The sequence below is a fragment of the Neopelma chrysocephalum genome, unplaced genomic scaffold (assembly GCF_003984885.1).
Source record: "Neopelma chrysocephalum unplaced genomic scaffold, ASM398488v2 Primary Assembly neopelma1_73, whole genome shotgun sequence".
In the NCBI taxonomy this organism is placed as follows: domain Eukaryota; kingdom Metazoa; phylum Chordata; class Aves; order Passeriformes; family Pipridae; genus Neopelma; species Neopelma chrysocephalum.
Window position 1 is genome coordinate 1,440,187 of NW_020897733.1, and position 18,402 is coordinate 1,458,588.

General features: G+C 42.1%; 2 protein-coding genes across 2 annotated transcripts; one reads left to right on the forward strand and one right to left on the reverse strand.

Moving 5' to 3' along the window:
• Positions 1-366: 366 nt before the first annotated feature.
• On the reverse strand, positions 367-12,739 carry ATG4A (autophagy related 4A cysteine peptidase). The gene is made up of 13 exons (XM_027687050.1): positions 12,636-12,739; positions 10,963-11,073; positions 9,718-9,789; positions 9,271-9,369; positions 7,891-7,992; positions 7,299-7,371; positions 5,853-5,932; positions 4,700-4,887; positions 4,515-4,593; positions 3,484-3,629; positions 2,854-2,910; positions 1,679-1,790; positions 367-1,367 (listed from the first exon to the last, which is right to left on the reverse strand). Exons 1-13 carry the CDS (start codon positions 12,643-12,645, stop codon positions 1,303-1,305), a joined length of 1,194 nt encoding a protein of 397 aa, XP_027542851.1. The 5' UTR covers positions 12,646-12,739; the 3' UTR covers positions 367-1,302.
• A 159-nt stretch (positions 12,740-12,898) lies between these two features.
• Positions 12,899-16,824, forward strand: PSMD10 (proteasome 26S subunit, non-ATPase 10). Its single transcript, XM_027687082.1, has 5 exons — positions 12,899-13,030; positions 13,157-13,255; positions 14,174-14,320; positions 14,428-14,594; positions 15,631-16,824. Exons 1-5 carry the CDS (start codon positions 12,917-12,919, stop codon positions 15,782-15,784), a joined length of 681 nt encoding a protein of 226 aa, XP_027542883.1. The 5' UTR covers positions 12,899-12,916; the 3' UTR covers positions 15,785-16,824.
• The last annotated feature ends 1,578 nt before the right edge of the window (positions 16,825-18,402 follow it).

Here is an 18,402-nt window from a genome sequence, read left to right on the forward strand (position 1 = left end):
TGTGACCAAGTTATGACTATTTTCTTGGAAGTCACACTGGCCCTGATCACGAAGTGCAAGTGAGAGCAGACAGCATTCAGGATTTCTCTATGTTGTCATTTATTGCTGAAGATGAAACTGCGATTCACGTCCATTACACTGTCGTGACACAATGACCACAATGGGGACTGTCTGATAGTAAAAAGGAACTGCATAATGGATTAAAAGATCTTTGCCTTTATTCTGAGCTGGTTTTCTTATAGCTGCTAGAGAGATACTCTGCCTAAGAAACAAAACTGCACCAGCTGTTCTGATAAACCTGGAGAATTAAGGCACTTTTACCAAAACAGATTTCAAAAGGCAACAAGTCAAAACCCAACAATTAAGTAAGTTGCATATGCCTATATATTAAGTTTTAAGATAACCTGGGTTATATTTAGTTCACACAAACAAATTAACAAAATATAGCAGCATACAACCTATGAAAAGCTTAAGAAATTTATTAGATGCACAGATAAAGTGCTGTAACAGAGAAACTTGTGTAAATCTTTTTAAAAATAAATAAGGTACAGTTAAACCACCTTTGACTTACTTAAGCTCCAAAGAAAAGTCAGCCTAAGTTTTAATGATTGAATTTTAAGGTCAAGGTGAAATATATCATAACTATAACAGTGGTTGTGATCTGTATCAACTATTTGAGTCTCCTGTTCCTCTTGAGGTTTCCCAGGAACAGGAAGGCTATTGCAAAACGTATACGTTAGACATAGTTCCTTTCACAGAAACATTTTTGTAATAAAGTGTGGTTGCTCAAATACATGTTAAAATATTTAACAAGGAAACGATTTTTTCCTGATCCAGTCGATCTTTTAAACAAGACAATGCATTTTTTCTACGATGCAGCCCATGGGAGGGAACAGAAGTAAACATCCTCCTTAACTGAAGACTGTTTTGCTTTAAGAACTAAACTATTGCATTATAAGAGAGCAAGAAATACCCATTTTGTGTTATCCCTTTCTCCAAACATACAGCCCATTGACAGACATATTTTTGCCTTCATGTCAGAGGTCCATTTGTCTTCAGGAAAGACACACATTAAAAACAGGTTCCCTTTCAGGGTCTTATAAAATCTTTCACTGCCTTTCCCTCTGGGGAAGCTGTTTGACAGAAGGAACTGTCACTGTTGGAGTTTTGGATGCTACCAGGTGTTTGTGCTCTGTTCTCCATGATTTCAGGCACTTTGGGGCTAACATGGCTGTGTGATTTAAGTTGATGCAGTAATATTAGCAATATGTTCAATACTCAGAAGGGTCACCACAGTTTCCTTCATACGCTCAGGATTTCAAATTCTTCTTCCAATTCAAATAGCTTGTCTGTAGATTCAATGAGTTCTGGGAAAAAAAAATTAAACAATTTAGAATCTAAAGACATGCCTGACTTTGTTTACTTAAAAAAAAAACAAACGCCCCCCCCCCATTTTTCTGGAACGTGGCCTTTGAAATATTTTGTAAGATTTAAAAATACATTGTGCTAGGAATTGTAAATTGTACGTGGCCTGTTTGGATACTCTGGAAGAAGACATATAATCATGTTGTGAGTGCTTGATCCTCAGGAAAGCCCAGTTATTCCACCTGTGATGATTCTCCTGTTTGCTAAGGAGAACCACTGTGCTGCCCAGCAGCACTTGGAGCTGGTACCACACCTGCTCCTGTGGTTGTCACTTCTGGCTTGGTTGGAGGTATGAAAGGAGGCCAGTGTGGTGGGTGCTTCTGGACCAGCTCAAACATCCGTAGACTCTGCTGCTTTAGAATCTCCTGAGGACAGAATACAAAACAAAAAGTGTCTTGCTTAATTAAAAACATTTTTAATTATGTATGTCTATCGAATAACAAAGGCTGTGTGCAGACAGACAGTGAACACCTGTTATTTCAGGTACCTGCCACTATGAATCACTGCTTCACAGATCTCTTTTCCTAGTTGGAAATACACCTGGAAGATGGATCTCTTAAACTCTCCTACAAATTATCAGTGTGTTATTATAAGCTTTGATATCCTTACACCTATAATTTTGTTTACATGGAGCAGACACCAAGAACATGGTATTTTCTGCCTTTTAAATGAAAATTACTTGCATGGACCTCTCTGTGTTCAAGTTTTCTGTTGATCAATGAGAACAAAAGACAAATCCATTATCTCAAAAAAATACCAAACAGATTCTGAAAGATAGGTTTCAATCAGAAGAAACAAGTTATTATTGAAGCCACAATTCACTATCAGGTAAGCTACATCATATCCTCTATCCAGTTATTTACAAGCTGCTTTCCTTAGCCTTTTTTTTTTTTAAAATGCCTTTAGAAGTTGGTGTTACTTCACATTCATATTTCTGTAGCTTAATATCCCAACTGCTTGCAGAAATATCCTAAAGTCCTTTTCCTGTGGCAGCAAGCACCTTCTTCGTATCCCACAGTTCAGCAGGAGGGATTCTGCACTGAGAGAATCAGATCTTTTGTGGTACCAGGGATATTATTATGTCAAAAAATAAATAAGGATCAGGAAGCAAACAAATAAATAAATTGCTACAACATGGCAGTTTAAAATGTACTTCTCAGTAAATGACTAAGTATCAGCCAGTAACACAGTACTGCTAAAAAAAGCCAAACTCTGTAAGGGTATGTATGGACTTGTTTTCCCAGTGCCAGGGCTCAGGGCTGCAAAATGCTGAACAAGCTCCATCAGCAGCTCAGCAGTGTCATCTTACCCTGATCCTTAGTGCAGCCTTTGCTGGTGCTTGTTTGATTTGCAGGCAGGGAATTTCCACTTCAAAAAAAGAACAGTAAACATGGTTTCATACAGAGCAAATAAAGATAGTAGCATTACCTTTTGTACAAGACTACACCAGTTATCAAAATCACATTCTTCTTTGCAAAAGAAGCCCTAGGGAAAGAATACACATAGCAGTGTTAAGGAATTACAATATGTCAATGAGTGAAGGACGCTGTGGTGACCATGTATTGGTTATATCTCAAGTGACAATCACCCCTAACCCAACCAAAGGATGTTGGCATGTGATCAGATTGAATTTCTTCACCTACCACAGTACTCTTGTTACCTATACTGGATATAGAATTACTACAAGTAATTCTATTTAAAGATTTGTAAATTACATAAAACAAATTAAGCTCAGGTAAGCATCTTCTCCAGAGCAACCATGCATAGATGCAATAAAATAAGGAAACCTGATTCAGTTCCTTGCTGTCACCTTCAAAATACTTCCAGAAAAGGTAATGGCTGCTCAGGAAAGAAAATTAATTGGCTCCCCAGAATCCACAAGTCAATTCTCTGCTTGACCTAAAATTCACATATCCTATGCCAGGTGTTGAATTTTAGTTCGTAGCAGACTGCTCTGTGATCTTGGCTGGCATCAAGAAAACACGTTAGTGCCCTTACCAATACACAGAGGTACTGCTTTGAATAAAGTACACATGTCTACTATTTCCTAACACCTACTAAAGCTACTGAAGGGTCCAAATTCATGATCTTCATTCTGTGTGGGGCTTGCTGGCAGTGGAAGCTTTCATCATCAACTGTGCCGTTTTCTTCTGAATCTACAAAACTCTGAGTGGTGTGAGGGTCCAAGTAGATCAGCTCATTGCCTGCAGGGGTAAAATCCACATGGTGATAATAAGCAAGAGGCTTTCATAAGCACTTATTCCATCCACACTTGTAAAACACAAACTGGATTATCAGCACAGTCCATATCTCAACTTTCTAGCTAAGGAGTCTTTAAAAGAATTGGAAAGTTAGGCACAACAGCTTCCCACAGGGCATTTAACATACTTTCCTACTGTTACCTGTTAGGGTAGATGTTTTGGATGGTTTGTTGTACCTTTGTCTCATACTTTAGCTGTGTGAGGTCCAGATTTTTTAAAAGTCTCAACTGCTGTAATCCCTAACATTCCACAGATCAAGAGGTACAGGATGACCACAAATGCAATCTGTAATCCCATTAGGCATTCACTCAGAAATTGGAACAAATAAGTCTGACTAAAACAGCTCAGGTTTTACAAAAGGAAGAACAAAATATCCAAAAAGTTATGGATCAAACCAGAGTGAAATCTGAAAGACTGAATTTAGTATCAACTATTGCATTAATTAATAAAGGAAGGCATGGAAGAAGGTGAAAGAGATACTGCTATGAGAAAGTAAATTATGAAAACTCTGAAGCAAAAGACTAAAACAAAACATCCTTCATTAGAAAGTATTAATCATTAGGAAAAATTCAGTACTCTAGCAGCAGTGACACCTGACACTTGTTGAATGTTATGTGTCTTGTTCCTGCTTATATCATTCCTTATTTTACATCAACCTTTGTTGCTTTGTTCCTGTAAGGATGGAATCGTACTGTTCCTGAAGTTTCCAGCATATGTTTCTTCATTTCCACTCTCATACTTGAACTGCTTCCCCTTCCCAAGGAAAATCCTTTCTCTTTCTCATCTCATATCTTATGGATATTCAGAGTAAGTTTCTTTCTTCCTTACCTAAAAATCCTATAAAATAATAGGCGTTATTGGGTTTCCCTCCTAATGCTCCCAAAGACTGTGGCATCTTAAAGCATTCCTAGGAGTTCAAAGAGAGAAAAATGACATTGGAGTTGATTTGTTTATTGATATATCAGATACCTGAACTTATTTCACAACAAACAATCACTGAAAAAAACCCTTACTTTAAACGCATCAATGTACACTGGATTTATGTGATTTATCCCTAGGCGGAGAGGTATAATGAGCAAGAGGGGCTTCCAGCCTGTGCAGAATCCTGCTGGGTTCTTGTTTCGGCCAAGAGCACTCCTGTGCAAATGTGCACTGCTGTGGGCAACACTGCTGCTCTGGGGAGGGGACCAGCACATCTTCTCTGGGGAATGGAAACAGAGATCAGTGAATGCACACAGAGCACGTCTTCCACTCCATCGTGGATTAAGCTACTTTTCCAGACAGCTCTATAGAGCTTCTGTTTTAAGGCACAAGGAGCAGGGCATGGAAATTGTTAACTCTCTAGTAGAATTAATTCTGGCAGATAGAGTATGTGCTGGCACATCAGTGAGACATGAGATAAATGGCAGGGGGATGAAAATTTAGGACAAAAGTTACATTTACTACTAGCAGTATTAATGCTGTCAAGCTTCGCCTGGGAAATGATATGGCAGAGATGAAGCATTAGAAATTCTTCAGGGAACTCTTCCAGTGATGCAGACATAAAATAACCAGGAGTAGGGACAAAAGTAGAACCAGAATACTGCTTGTAAACCCACCTTCCTTATATCTGAAAATCAGCCCTGTGTTTCTCTAGGATCTGACCCTGGTTTCTCTTTTGCCCAACAAAAGCAAATCTTTGGCAAACTCTGTATTAAAAGCAGTTCCCTGTATTTCTACATACTGCAACTTCATTCCATGGCTGGGGTGGGAGTTTAGATAGCACAGACCAAACTCCACTTTTTCCTCAACTGCATGGTATGTAAGTTGGCCACCAAAAAGGCCTCATCATTTTGTGCTAACTTCAGTTTTGGAAACCCAAAACCTGAATTTGTATTTCTTGTATTGCTTTTCTTACCCTGGGAACAAGTAGGGATGGCCCCAAGTATTTTGTTCATATTTAGATACATTCAGGAGAGTGGAGTCAAATCAAAAACTGTAACCAAAGAAATAATCACAGAATCATTTAGGCTGGAAAAGACCTTTAAGATCATCAAGTACAACTCTTACCCTAATGCTGCCAGAATGTAGTTTTCCCAAACAATTAAATTTGCCATGAGTTTGAGCTACTTTTTATTATTTGCTGAGACATTAAAGTAGTTCTGAAAAAACTTTTGTTTCACTTACTGATGTCTTCAATGACCACTGTATTGTCCATAGAGACATAAACTGCTAATGAATTCCATTCATCAAATAAAGCAAGCTTCCTAGAAAACATGAAGGTAATACTTAACACAAGTTAATTAGGACCATGAGAGTAGCTTTTAATTCAGGATAGTTAGATGGTTCTTGAGTAAAAAAATTGTTTCTTTGAAAAAACATTTTTTTTAAATCTCCATGTAATAAAAAGATAACTTTAATATTTAATATATTTAGAAAAAATAAATACAGAGTGGTTCCAGGAAAAGCACACACACTGTACCGTGTGAAAGCTGTTTTGTCCTTTAGCCAAATGCAGTGATAGTAACAGCTCAACCACATAATTAGATTTATTACTTTTTATTGCATTTAACAGCCTCCGCAGTGGGATCCTGCCCATGGTGCCTGGCATTGTCTAGAGAAGGAAAAAGTTCCTGTGCCAGTTTTTCACATTACTTTGTGCTTAAGTGCTTACTTCCACTAAATTCAGTGGAACTATTTCTGGGCATGTGCAGAGAGCAGACTCAGGGTGTTAGAAGCCAGAGCAGCTAAAAGTTTTTGGCCCCCTCAAGTTAGGAGGGGGCATTAGAGCCCTTCAACAGGTTTCTGTCCACTTGTGTGACATCCAAAAGTCTGGGGAAGGGACCTATGCCTTTAGGCTGCACAGGCAGTCAGCTATCTAAAATAAGCCAGAAAAACCAGTATGTGAGTGCCCAGCCATGGAGAATTTGTAAGGGAAAGAAACTGGAGGCCTGAGCATCCTTTAACTCCTCTCTCTCTCCAGAGTGTGTGTCTGTCCCAGAGCTGCAGCAAACTGCACCCAGGACCTGCAGTCTAACCTTCACTTGAGACTTGGCACCTCCACCAATCCCTCAGGAATGGAGCAAAGTCAACTCTCTGAGTGTGGCTTCTAGACTAGGAGGAGCTTCCATGTTTTAACATAGCAGCCTCAGGCAGCACTGCAGCTCAGACAGCAGGGAATTGCAGTTCAGTTCCTCCCTGGCCTGGATGGCTTCACTCAGATCCTTCACAGCACCACTCTAATCTGCATAGTGGCACTCCTGACCTGCCAGAGCTGTGCCACTTTGTGGCAAGGAGTGCATATTCCTTGCTGGAGCTTACCAAGGTTAGGGCATGTCGACAGCATGGCCAGAGAGCCCTTTCTGCAGGTATATATACACATATATATATATATATATACCTGGCTCTTGGTATATTAAAATTTGGAACTCACCCAGTCCTGACTCACTGCTTGCCCGCTGGGCTACACCATGGTGTGCACTGTGCTTGCAAACACATGGCACAGACATTCCTGATTCTGAGAGAGAGGGAGGGAGGGAGATCATCCTTTGGCACTGCCCTGGGGCCTCAGTGTGGTCTGAGCTCAGCTGCCCTGGGGGAACGTTCCCAGTCAGCTCTGGAGACGTGACTTACTTGAGTACTTGAGCAACTGTGTTTGGTCCAAACCATTCTCCAATGGACTTCCCCTCTCCAACACCCATCTGCGCTGTTTTTGTGAGGGAAAACACACACAAAGAACACCACAGAGAAGCTGTCACAGTGTATGTTAAATAGTACGGCCTACTTCTGACATGCATTCTAGAAACTGCAAACTGTATTTAGCAACAACAATTATTTTCTCAATCTACACTCTTTTCAAATCTTAACGATTTCTAGTTCCCTTACTAAAAGTTCCTATGTTGTAACAAGAATTACAAATATGTCCTTAATTACAAATTACAGCACTAAGCTTTGTGACTGTCTGTTTTAAAACTATCAACTCTGGTACCCAAAACTTGAATACTTTACCAAGAGCTAGATTGTAGCATACAGCCTTATTTAGGTCTTAGTGAATAACATTTCTGAATTATTACACTTTGTACCCACTTGCATGCATTTTTATTTATGTATTAACAAACACACTGTCTTCACCTTTTAAAATTTTTTAATTAACTTATTTCAAAGGAGAAAGTTTCAACACAGTAGGAGTTTCAGTGGACAAAAAAAAGTTGGTGTGTGTTCTTACCCATTTGGTGGATGGAATAACAGCAATCTTTTCTATCTAGAAAGCACCGTAAGATTCTATGATATTCTTCTGGTTGTTTTTTGTGTTTTTCCCATTGCCAATCTTACAGGAAAAAAAAAAGTTATACAGATAAAAAAAGTAATGTTTCCATCATGCTGATCAAATTTCTAGATGGTAGAAAGCCATACACTGAGATGTTAAAGAGACTAATGTACAATCCATCTCTAATATTTACATTTTATTTAGAGATCCTAGAAGTCACAGCTTGTCATTTCTTATCAAGCTGTCCTTTATCATCACAGGGTAGATTGTGATAGCTGGGAAACTAAAATAAAAATGTCAACTGCAAGTATATCCCGAGTGATCACTGCTGAGAATTGATGGCTATTGCTCTATGGGAGCTTTCAAGACTGTTTAGAACTACCTGCTTTGTTGGGCCCTTGTTAGATTTGTAAGCATTTGAAGGACAGTAAGATCCATAAAGCAAAGTCCAAACACAATGCTGGCCTTCTCCCACAGCAAAATCCAAACCATGGCTTTGCCATGTAAGCTTCTGCTTCTAATGTGAGGTGGTTACCTCACATTTACTGACAGAGAAGCACATCATAGGGCTGATGCTATGAAGTAGATACATACTGCAAATTCAAGTTCTAGTTTTTCTCAGGTGATTTGTTTGCTTACTCCTTCAGTTAAATCTTTGCACTTCTGTTCTCTGGATTCAGTTATTCAAGTGGATAAATCCTTCTGTGGATTCAGTTATAAATGTGGATAAATCCATAAATCATGCTGTCATAGAAGACATAGCACAACAGCATAAGGATCACATACCCAACCATAAAAATTTAATGGATAGAGGAGCTACACAGAGAGCAGCCCTATGACTCTCACCTGTGACCCTGGGATGTGAGGTGTTGATACAGGCTTAAGAGCAGGGAATAATGGGGTCTGCTGTGGGGTTTGGACTCAGGTTGGTGATGGGTTAGTGGTTTGTGAAATACTCTGTGTGGTGTCTATCACCATGTCACTACTCACACAGTCACTGTGTGCCAACATTTGGAGGCTGTGTAAGCAATGAAGAGAGGGGAAGAACTCAGATGCTTGGTGGCAAGTTTTCCCAGGGCTTCAACTTGGATATTCCTCAAAAAGATTTATAAAATAACAACAGTGGGATTCCCTCTTTGTCCTCCCTCCATTTCTATTTCTCTGCTTAAGACTGGCATGATTTTAACCGGTTACACAAGAACACTTCACTAGTAACTTCTATCAGGGCATCAAGGAAAGTTTCACTAATGGATTTAGGTTTTATGCTTTTATGGAAAACTACAAAAGAATCAAACAGTCCCCAAGCAACACAAAAGTTCCCTCAGCAACAGTACTCACCCCTTCCTAAATGTCTGCAGATCAGTGCCTGGGCCAGCATCATCTGCCCACAGCGCAGCATACATCCCCAGCCTGCGTCAGACGAGGGACCGGTGCCTCCTGAAAACAGAGTTCATCCCAATCAACATGGGCTTTACGCTGAGTGCAGCCACTGAGAAAACTTCAAGTTAAATCTCTAACAACTGTCCTACGGACTAAAGGCACCAAGCAAGCTCTTTTCTTTCCACAGTGCTGCTGTAATTTTACTGCTTGCCCTATAAACATGAAGATCTGATTATACACAGGTAGAGGTAAACAGGGTTTTTCATAGCTTTAATCTTCTGTTTGCATAAACAGTTAAAATTATGATGAAAATGTTCCAATACTGTAAAAATAATTTTAGACTCCCTAACATGATCACTAATCCTGCTAATCCATAAGCAGGCAGCTGGACTGCTGCATACTCACCAATAGGCGAAAACTTTCTTCTATACGTAAACCAGAGACGAGCACTTATATCCAACAATAGCTTAGATTTGTCTGGAACAATTTTAAGAGGAAAGACATTATTAAAACAGACTTTTAAAACTGAAAAATTCCAATTTTCCCTGTACAGTCAATATATGGAGCGTGTGGAAGGCTCTTGCTAGCTTTTACATACAAGACCCTTAATACTTAAAACATTTTAAGCAGTTGAAACACAGAGAGCTTTTGTAGACTGCTAATTAAAGTTAACTTATTAAGGATGAAATAATTATTAGCCAATGAAGTTTTACATGGGGTTTGGAATGATTATGCCCAGCCTGAATGAAACAGCTCTGGAGAACTATGTCCTCAGGAAAGAACTGGTAAAGCAAGTTAAAAAAGGTGAATAACTTCTACATGCAAACCATCACGGAATTATGCTCTACCTCCAAACCCAATACAAAGTCATTTTAAGAACAGGTTAATAATATTAAATTTAATTAAATATCTTTTGTTTGTTTGTTTAAACACACGCACTTACAGACTTCCCCCAAAGGCTCTGAAGAATGCTTAAGAATCTTATTTGCTCCTTTTCCCTGAGCTGTGGCTCAGACTGGTTGGCCTCTCCAAAGGATCCCTCAGCTGATCCAGGCTGCAGGCGGCACCCTGGGCTGTCCTGAACACCAGGCCTGCATTGGTGGCCACTGCCTTTGACATGTAACACAGGATGCCCTTGTCTTCTCCCCGAGGAGCAAAGCTCATTTCTGAATCCTTATTTTTATATAAATACAAAGCTCTGCCATAACTTTCAGGTATTTACTCTCACCAGAGTATGCACAGTAGATTAATTTATTATTCTTTTGAAATATCCTTTTAGTGGCACGTAACAGGCTGCAGACAGCATCCCTCATGGGAAAATAATATTAGTGAGGCTGAACATTTCCCAAAATTTATTTATTTATCTGAGGCAGCTGAACTTGGGAAGTGACCAGGCTCACACCTGACAGTCCCTGCTACAAGGGCAATGACTTTGCAGGAATTACAGTTGGAAGCACACTGGCTTTGGTTCTGGTTTCTGTACAGGAGGAATTCCACTGCTTACAGCTGGTCCCTTGTTGATAAAAAGGAACAAACTTCTCTCATGAGACTTTTAGGGAACATCAGGAAATCTGGAGCTGCTGATGCTGCATGTGAATCTATTCTGCATGTGCTCTACAGATGTAACAGATAATTTAATTCCACAGATACCTGTGTTTAGGTGGTGTTGCCTTCCTAGAATCCACACTGGCTCATCAGTTTCTGGAAATTCTTCTAAGTAGTCTGACAAAATAGTGATCTGGTTTTCATACCTAGATAAAACTGAACAGGAATACACAAAATTCAAACTCCATTTTATGCCTTTGTTCTTTTATGCACACCTTGGAGCTCTCAGACTGAACTAGTTGCAGCAAGTCCTTGCAGCCTTTGGGGGTTCTGATCAGTACTGTCAGCTGCTTTTAGTTTTTTGCTTTAAAAGCTGTTCTGACACTGAAATATCCAATGCCTTGGCTGGTTTTTATTTTGATCCTCAGCAAGTGCTGAGAGAACACCAGGACTAACACCTTGATTTAAGCAGTCTGACTGAAGCCAGTGGCAGAAGTTCAGGATGACTGCAGGGAGAGTGAGATTTGATTCAAGATAATGAGGGAAGGAAAAAACCCATTTAGGCACTATGGCTTGATCTGAAATGTACCAAAAAAAAATACAGATCAGAGTGATTACAGCCTTGTGCTTAATGGGAAGCATGTGAAAAGTGTTAGCAAGACTGGGTTTACTTTCTCAACTGGAGAATTGAAACACTTCAGGAGGAAGAAAGAAAAAGATATATTAATGTTATTATTCAACATTAGATCCATCTAGTGTAAAATAACAAATAATAATTAACACTACTAAAAGAAGACAGTCCAACCATTTTCTAGATCATTAAAGCACTGCTTTTTGGAAGAGTGAAACATGCCTTCAAACGTAAAAACGAATGTAAACCCCTTTTTTTTAGATAACAATCTTATGGAATATATTGATAGAAAAATCAAAAGTTGAAAGCAAAAGCAGACACAATTTTATTTTATTCTTAAAGTAAGTGCACATATATCCACTATAAAGAAGGAACAATCAGCTGTTAAGTATATAAAACAAAAATAAGAATTCATGTAAAAAATATACATTCCAGCAATCCAAAGGGAGCTGCACCACCCTCTGGCTGGAGCGGCGGGGCCAGCGCTGCCGAGCCTCGCCGCCCCTTCCCCGTTAAACACCGCGACAGACCCGCTGGGGCTGCGAGCCGGGCAAAACAGCCCCTCACACTGCGCCCTGCCTGCCCCGGCACAAAACCCACCGCTCGCTGCACTGGGAGGGCAAATCGCCTGTTTTGGGTCCAAACACCTAAGACACTCTCGCCCCTCGGAATCCAACAGGAGACACCTGCGACCCCTCGGCGGCCGCCGTGTGACAGCTCAGACTCCCCGGGAAAGCACCGCCGGGGGCTCTTTGCCCTTCCCGGGGGCTCTTTTCTCCTCCCGCGGGCTCTTTTCCTCGCCCGGGGTGTCCTTTCCCTCTCCAGGCTCCCTCAGCCCTCAGAGCGCTCCCGGCCGACCCGCGGCGTCTCCCGGGGCCGGGCTGGCAGCTGAGCCGCCCCGCACCCGAGCCCCTCACCCGAGCCCCTCAGCCCCGGCCCCGGGAGAGGCCGCGGGACCCCCCGCTCCAGGCGAGCCCCTCACGGCGGATCGCACCCCCACCCGCCCCGTCCGTCCCTCAGCCCGCCGGCGCCTCCCGCCGCTGTGGCCCCCGGGGCATCAGCCCAACCTCTTGCCGCGGCCCCCAGGGCGCCGGCCAGGCCCGTCGCCACCGCCCCGCCGGCCGTGCCCGCGCCCCGCGCCCCTCACCGGCCTCCATCCTCCCGCTGTCACCATCCTCCTCCTCCTCCTCTCCCCGACACGGAGGCACAACACGACCGCGCCGCGGGGCGCCCTGGGAGCTGCAGTCCCGCCGCCCGCCCGCAGCGCGCCGCCCCCTGCCCGCGGGACTACAGCCCCCAGCAGCCTTCGCGGCAGAGGGGCGAGCGGAGCAGGCGGTGAGGTGCGATTGGCTGGGCTGGCCCCGGCGGCCTTCTGATTGGCGGGGCGCGGCGAAGGCCCACCCCTCGGCGGCGGGGTGGCGGAGCAGCATGGAGGGCGAGGTGTCGGACGTGCCCGTGTGTAACCTCGCCTTCACGGGGCGCCTCGAGGAGCTGCGGGCGCTGCTGCTCCGCGACCGGGCACAGGCCACCCGCGCCGACCAGGTCAGCGGGCTGCGGGGCCCGGGCGGGCTGCGGGGGCGGCTGTCCGCGGGGCGGCTCCTGCCAGCCGCTCCCGGTCCTTGCCGCGCTCACTCTCCTCCTCTCTCCTTCCCTCACGCTCTCCCGCAGGATCACCGCACCGCGCTGCACTGGGCCTGCTCGGCGGGACACACGGATGTCGCCGACCTCCTCCTCGGGCTCGGCGTGCCTGTGAACGATAAGGACGATGTGAGTGTGGTGGCCCTGCCCGGATCCCCCGCCCCGCCGTGCGGTGGCAGTGCGGGTGCGCGGGTTCTGCTGCGGCCCTTGGCTATCGTGGCTTCAGCCTTCCTCCCTTCCGTCCTTTTCCCTCTCCTGGTGCCCCCAGCGCGGTGTCTGTGAGGCTTGGGAAAGCCCAGGTTGCTGTGTGTGCGCTGGGAAGGCAATGAAATACTTCGGTGTTCATGTGGAAATGGGCGTAGAGAGACTTGATGAGTCCTGCTCGTTGTCAAGGAATTTTAGGAGGACTCTTCTTATGAATGAAGCTGCAAAACCAGCGGTGTTTGTTTGGGTAGTTGTTGGGGTTTTCATGTTGCCTTTATCTCGGTGTGATCCTCTCAAATGTGTTGTGCCAAATCATGAGGTGCCGTGAAGATTTTTCGTTGGGGGAGGCATTATAGAGCAGGTGGCAGGTTCAGTCATCTCACAGTTGGAAAGGAGATGGTCTGCTCATGTTCTAGAGGAAGGGTTGAAATATTTGCATCTGTTACAAAGCATCCTAAATATCACCCTTAGAGAAGAAAATGTCTCATCAATTTAGAGGGTAGGATATAGGAAAGGTTGAAGAAACTTTTGTACACCCTTTTCTGCTATTCTTTTTTGTTATTAAAAAAGCACTAGTGTGAATTCTGGAGGCACAAACTGTCCTGCAGAGGTACTGTGCATAACTGTGACTTCTGTCATTTAACTGGCAGCATTTGTCAGGTACTGAGTGCAGGCAAGGACATGAAACTTGTCTCTCTGGTGATAATCAATAATGTTCAGCTTTACAGTTCTAAGAATATGTGCAGTGCGAGTAGCTAAATCTCATTTTGGGTTATGCATTGTCATGTTTTTTTGCATGAAACTCATGTTTTGAATAATATGGTGTTGTTCTCACCTCTCTAGGCTGGTTGGAGTCCCTTACACATTGCTGCTTCTGCAGGCCGGGATGAAATTGTGAAAGCCCTCATTGCCAAGGGTGCTCATGTCAATGCTGTCAATCAGAACGGCTGCACACCCCTGCACTATGCAGCCTCCAAAAATAAGCAGGAGGTATGTTTAGCCAGGCTACTGGAGGTGGTGGTGCTCTGGGGAGAAGGATTTCATTATGTTAACTTCACATCCTCCTCCCCTGCTCCTTTCTCTTACTACACACTCAGATTGCAATCATGCTTTTGGAGAACGGGGCAGATCCAGATGCAACAGATCACTTTGATTCCACCCCGTTACACAGAGCAGCAGCCAAAGGGAACCTAAAAATGGTACAGATACTTGTGCAGCACAATGCCACCGTGGATATGCGGGACTCTGAAGGGAATACTCCTCTGTAAGTAATTTTTAATTTGTATTTTGCTTAATGCAGCATAATCTTTATGAAATGAAACGCCATTACTCCAATTTCTTTTTTTTTTAAATTTTTTGTTGCCTCAGAATACTGCCTTGCTTCACGTCCCTGTGCAATTAAAAAGTATTTGGGAAAATCATACTTAGTATTTTGCCCAAGTGTGTCTGTACATGCATACTTTAATTTGTGTTACCACATCTACTTAAAGAGTCTAGAACACCTTTTGTAATAATTTGGAATACGTTTGATTGCCACTAGAGGGTAGAGAGTGAGCTAATGACATCCAAGTCAGAGGAAACTGGTCTTGCAGGCTGGCCTACTCTGTCCTGCCAAGCAAGAACTCATTTTACAACCTTTTCTTCACCTCTCTAAGGAAAATAAGTTGCAATTTAAATACAACCAGCCCAGTGTTCGATGTTACCTTAGAGATCAATTTGAATCTGTAAGGATAAAACCTTAGCTGCTTTGAAGTTGGTGGCAAAACTCTGCCTTGTTTACAGTGGAATCAAGAGTTTGCTGTGAATAAGATCAAGCAGTGTGTTTAAGCTGTATATAAACACTGGAATGGCCCTGGAATGCAGTTATTCTCAGGATACTGTGCCAAATGGAAAAAAAGTGCTTGCTGCATTTGCGGTAACTCGTTACTCCAGATTGTTTTTTAGCAGTGGATGATTTCTTTATCACTTTTGATTCAAATGGAGGTTGCCATTGTCCATTTTCACTGTGGATTATGTTCTCCTTTGCTTTGCTGACTGCAGAGCCAAATCCTAATCCAAAGAACTGTCTTAATATTGCAAGGACAACAACAGGAGGAATGTTCTTGAGTTGCTTAATGACAACAGAGTGATTAGACAGCAAACTTTGGAGTCAGTGTAGGTAGTTGGTTGTGTGTGGTTTTGTTGTTCTAGGATGTATCTCCCCCCAGAATTCGCGCTGTCATTTTGACATGGCATAATTATTGCTCTTTATAAGCCTGGACTGTTTCATAGTGGCTGTGGGTTTCTTGTTCTCACTGCAGTCATTTAGCCTGCGATGAAGAGAGAGTGGAGGAGGCAAAGCTGCTGGTGTCTCACGGTGCAAGCATTCACATTGAGAATAAAGAAGAGCTGACCCCACTGAAAGTGGCAAAGGGTGGCCTGGGAGCCATACTTAAAAGGATGGTGGAGGGCTAGTGGGGGCCTCCCACCTGAGCCTCTTTCCTGTTGCACTTATATTTAAGACTGCAAACTTCGTATTTTGATATTTCAACCAGGATGTTGTGTGTGGCTATCAGCATGGTAATAAAATGTTTTTATTGAAGCTGTCCTTCAAGTGCAGTGCCAAAACACCTGTTTGTACTTCCTGTTAATTAAATAGTTCACTGATTTTAAAGTATTTTTTCAATATCTTGCAGTTTCCTTTCAGTTTACAGTACGATCTGTATAAACGTGATCATTCTTTGTATGTCAGATCTCAGTTTAGAATTAGTTCTTTCAAGCAACAGGACCAAAAATGCTTTAAAAATTTAAAGCCAATTTCATTTTGGAAGCTTGTCCTAGAGTCTTTGTTTTTTCCCTTAGCCTTTGTGATTTGAATGTGGGATTGTATTTAGTTTTTGTGGGTACGAATTGTCTTTCTTCAGATGATTCTAAACTACACCTTATCTCCCTTTGTAGAATGCAGTTTGCTCAGTTGCTTAGATAAATGTATCCATTTTTGTTACTCTTGGTCTATTCAAGTGAGATCTGAGTGTTTAAAGCTTTTTTTGTTGTTACTGGTTGTTCTTCTGTTTCTCTGAATCTTTAAATACATGTATTTGATGAAGTGCACTGGATTGCTTGCAGAATGCAGCAGCAGTTTCAGGGTTACCTCTGCAAATATAATGTTTTATAATGGATGGCTCTGGATAATTCTCTGGGATATACTTCAAATTTAATGTTTTTTCCTCTTGCTCCTTTTGTAGGTTCCTTTTTCTGTTCTCTTTGACTCCCATATGCAGCACTGACACTTGCAGTTTACCATCTTGTTTATAACCAGAAGCATGGTTTAATCTCTATTTACTCATAGCAGATCCTGATATTAAGTTATTAGAAGGCAAAGCTAATGAGACAGAGTCTGAAAAGTGACCTGTTCTGATGTTGGTAAGATCACTTTTGGCACCAGTGGATAGATTTCCCCTTGAACAAATGATGCTGATAAAATTCTGTGAAATAAAGAACTTTCCTAAACCACAGTCTTTGGTATCATAAAACTTTATTGAACCTGTATGTAACAAAACCAATGTTTTCTAAATAGCTTGTACGCTTGGGATGTGAACAGCAAATGAGATGAAACTCTGCCACCCATTCCACAGTGTGGGAATGCAACATGTTTGATCTTCAGCCTCAAGGAAAGGTTGAAATGCAAGCTGGCAGTTTCTACAGTTTGACTTGTGGGGATTAAGGTAATGCAATTTATTTTGATAAACGAGACAGAAACAACCAAACAAATATCTTCACCATTGACTTAAAATGTATCTTAGAATACAAAATGCAGGTGAAATTTCACTAAGGGGACACATTGAGAGCAGGAGGGATAACTTGCCTGTACAGTAAGCTCTGGCCATCCAGATCTTGATTGAAGGAGGAACCTGACTGAGTAAATGTTTCTTGGGTGTTGCACAGGCATTGCTGAAAATTTGATTTGAGAACAGCTGAAGTTAAGAGTTCTGTGTTCATCCTTGGTCTTTGTGTAGCAAAAAACCCTGCCACAGCTCTGTAGCTTTGTAAATACACTTCCCTAGGAGATGGTAGCTTGAATGTTGGCTGAGTATCTGGTTTCCATGTTAATGATCCCTCCTCCCACAGGAGAAGATAAATGGGCCATGCAGCAAAGACTGTTGGAACATCTAAGGCAAATTCTGAAAAATGTTTCTGTATCCTGTGTGGCTCTGCAGGGTTTTAGAGTTACACACTGTGGATCAATACCTAATTTGCATTGTGCTTTGCCCAGAGCATCAGCAGAAAGCTAGGAACAGTGCCCCATCCTTCTTAATAAACTTTTACAGATTTTATAATGAGAACAAACATCTGCCAGAAGGCTCACAGAAACACCTCAATATGTTAAGAAACTCTGAATAAATGTTCTTTTCCTTACCTTCCTGCTCCCCCCAGCAACCTGTTTTGTTTCTTATTTTTGCCTTTTTGTTTTTAATACTATCTATTACACACTGATGGGTAGAAGTATGAGAGGAATCATTGGTCAAGGACTTGTGTTGAATTTTTCTTTTGTTTTATATAAAAACATTAACGTAACTTGAGCAGTTTCTACTTTTTGAACAAATATAAAACCTGTGATGTTCTAGGAAGATTGTATTAGCTATAGAAGGTAATTACAACTTCACCCACATAAGCTCCTATCTTACTGCAGCAAGTTGTGTAAGGAATACCTGGATAAATTTGTGTAGGTGAGATTAAGGAAAGATTGGAAAAAATATGGTAATGATCACATAACATAGTCCCCTTTTCAATCACAATAGTGCTGTTGCAGAGATGTGGAAGTTGGAAAGGTGTTGCAGTAAGAAAAATGTGGCTAAGATGCATATATACAGAAGAAAGCTTTAGAAGAACTAATACAGCTATAGTGGTAACATAAAGACAGTTGTTTATAGTTTCCCATGAAGGGTAAAAGAAAACTTAAGAATATCAGATAAGAAATTATTTTAAATTATTGCTGCTGTCAGCCAAGTCGTGGGCTCCCTCAGACTAATAATCGATTTGGAACAAATAAGGGGAAACACCTTTGGTAAGAAATAGCACCCAAACAGGAGTAG

Bases quoted from the DNA above. Each gene is read 5' to 3' on its own strand.
- ATG4A (XM_027687050.1), bottom strand. The intron at 9,790-10,962 runs GTATCTGTGGAA...AAATTGTTCCAG, and splicing joins GCAACACCACCTAAACACAG to ACAAATCTAAGCTATTGTTG. The intron at 9,370-9,717 runs GTGAGTATGCAG...CTCTGTTTTCAG, and splicing joins AAGAAAGTTTTCGCCTATTG to GAGGCACCGGTCCCTCGTCT.
- PSMD10 (XM_027687082.1), top strand. From the start codon at position 12,917: ATGGAGGGCGAGGTGTCGGACGTGCCCGTGTGTAACCTCGCCTTCACG. The intron at 13,031-13,156 runs GTCAGCGGGCTG...GCTCTCCCGCAG, and splicing joins AGGCCACCCGCGCCGACCAG to GATCACCGCACCGCGCTGCA. The intron at 13,256-14,173 runs GTGAGTGTGGTG...TCACCTCTCTAG, and splicing joins CTGTGAACGATAAGGACGAT to GCTGGTTGGAGTCCCTTACA.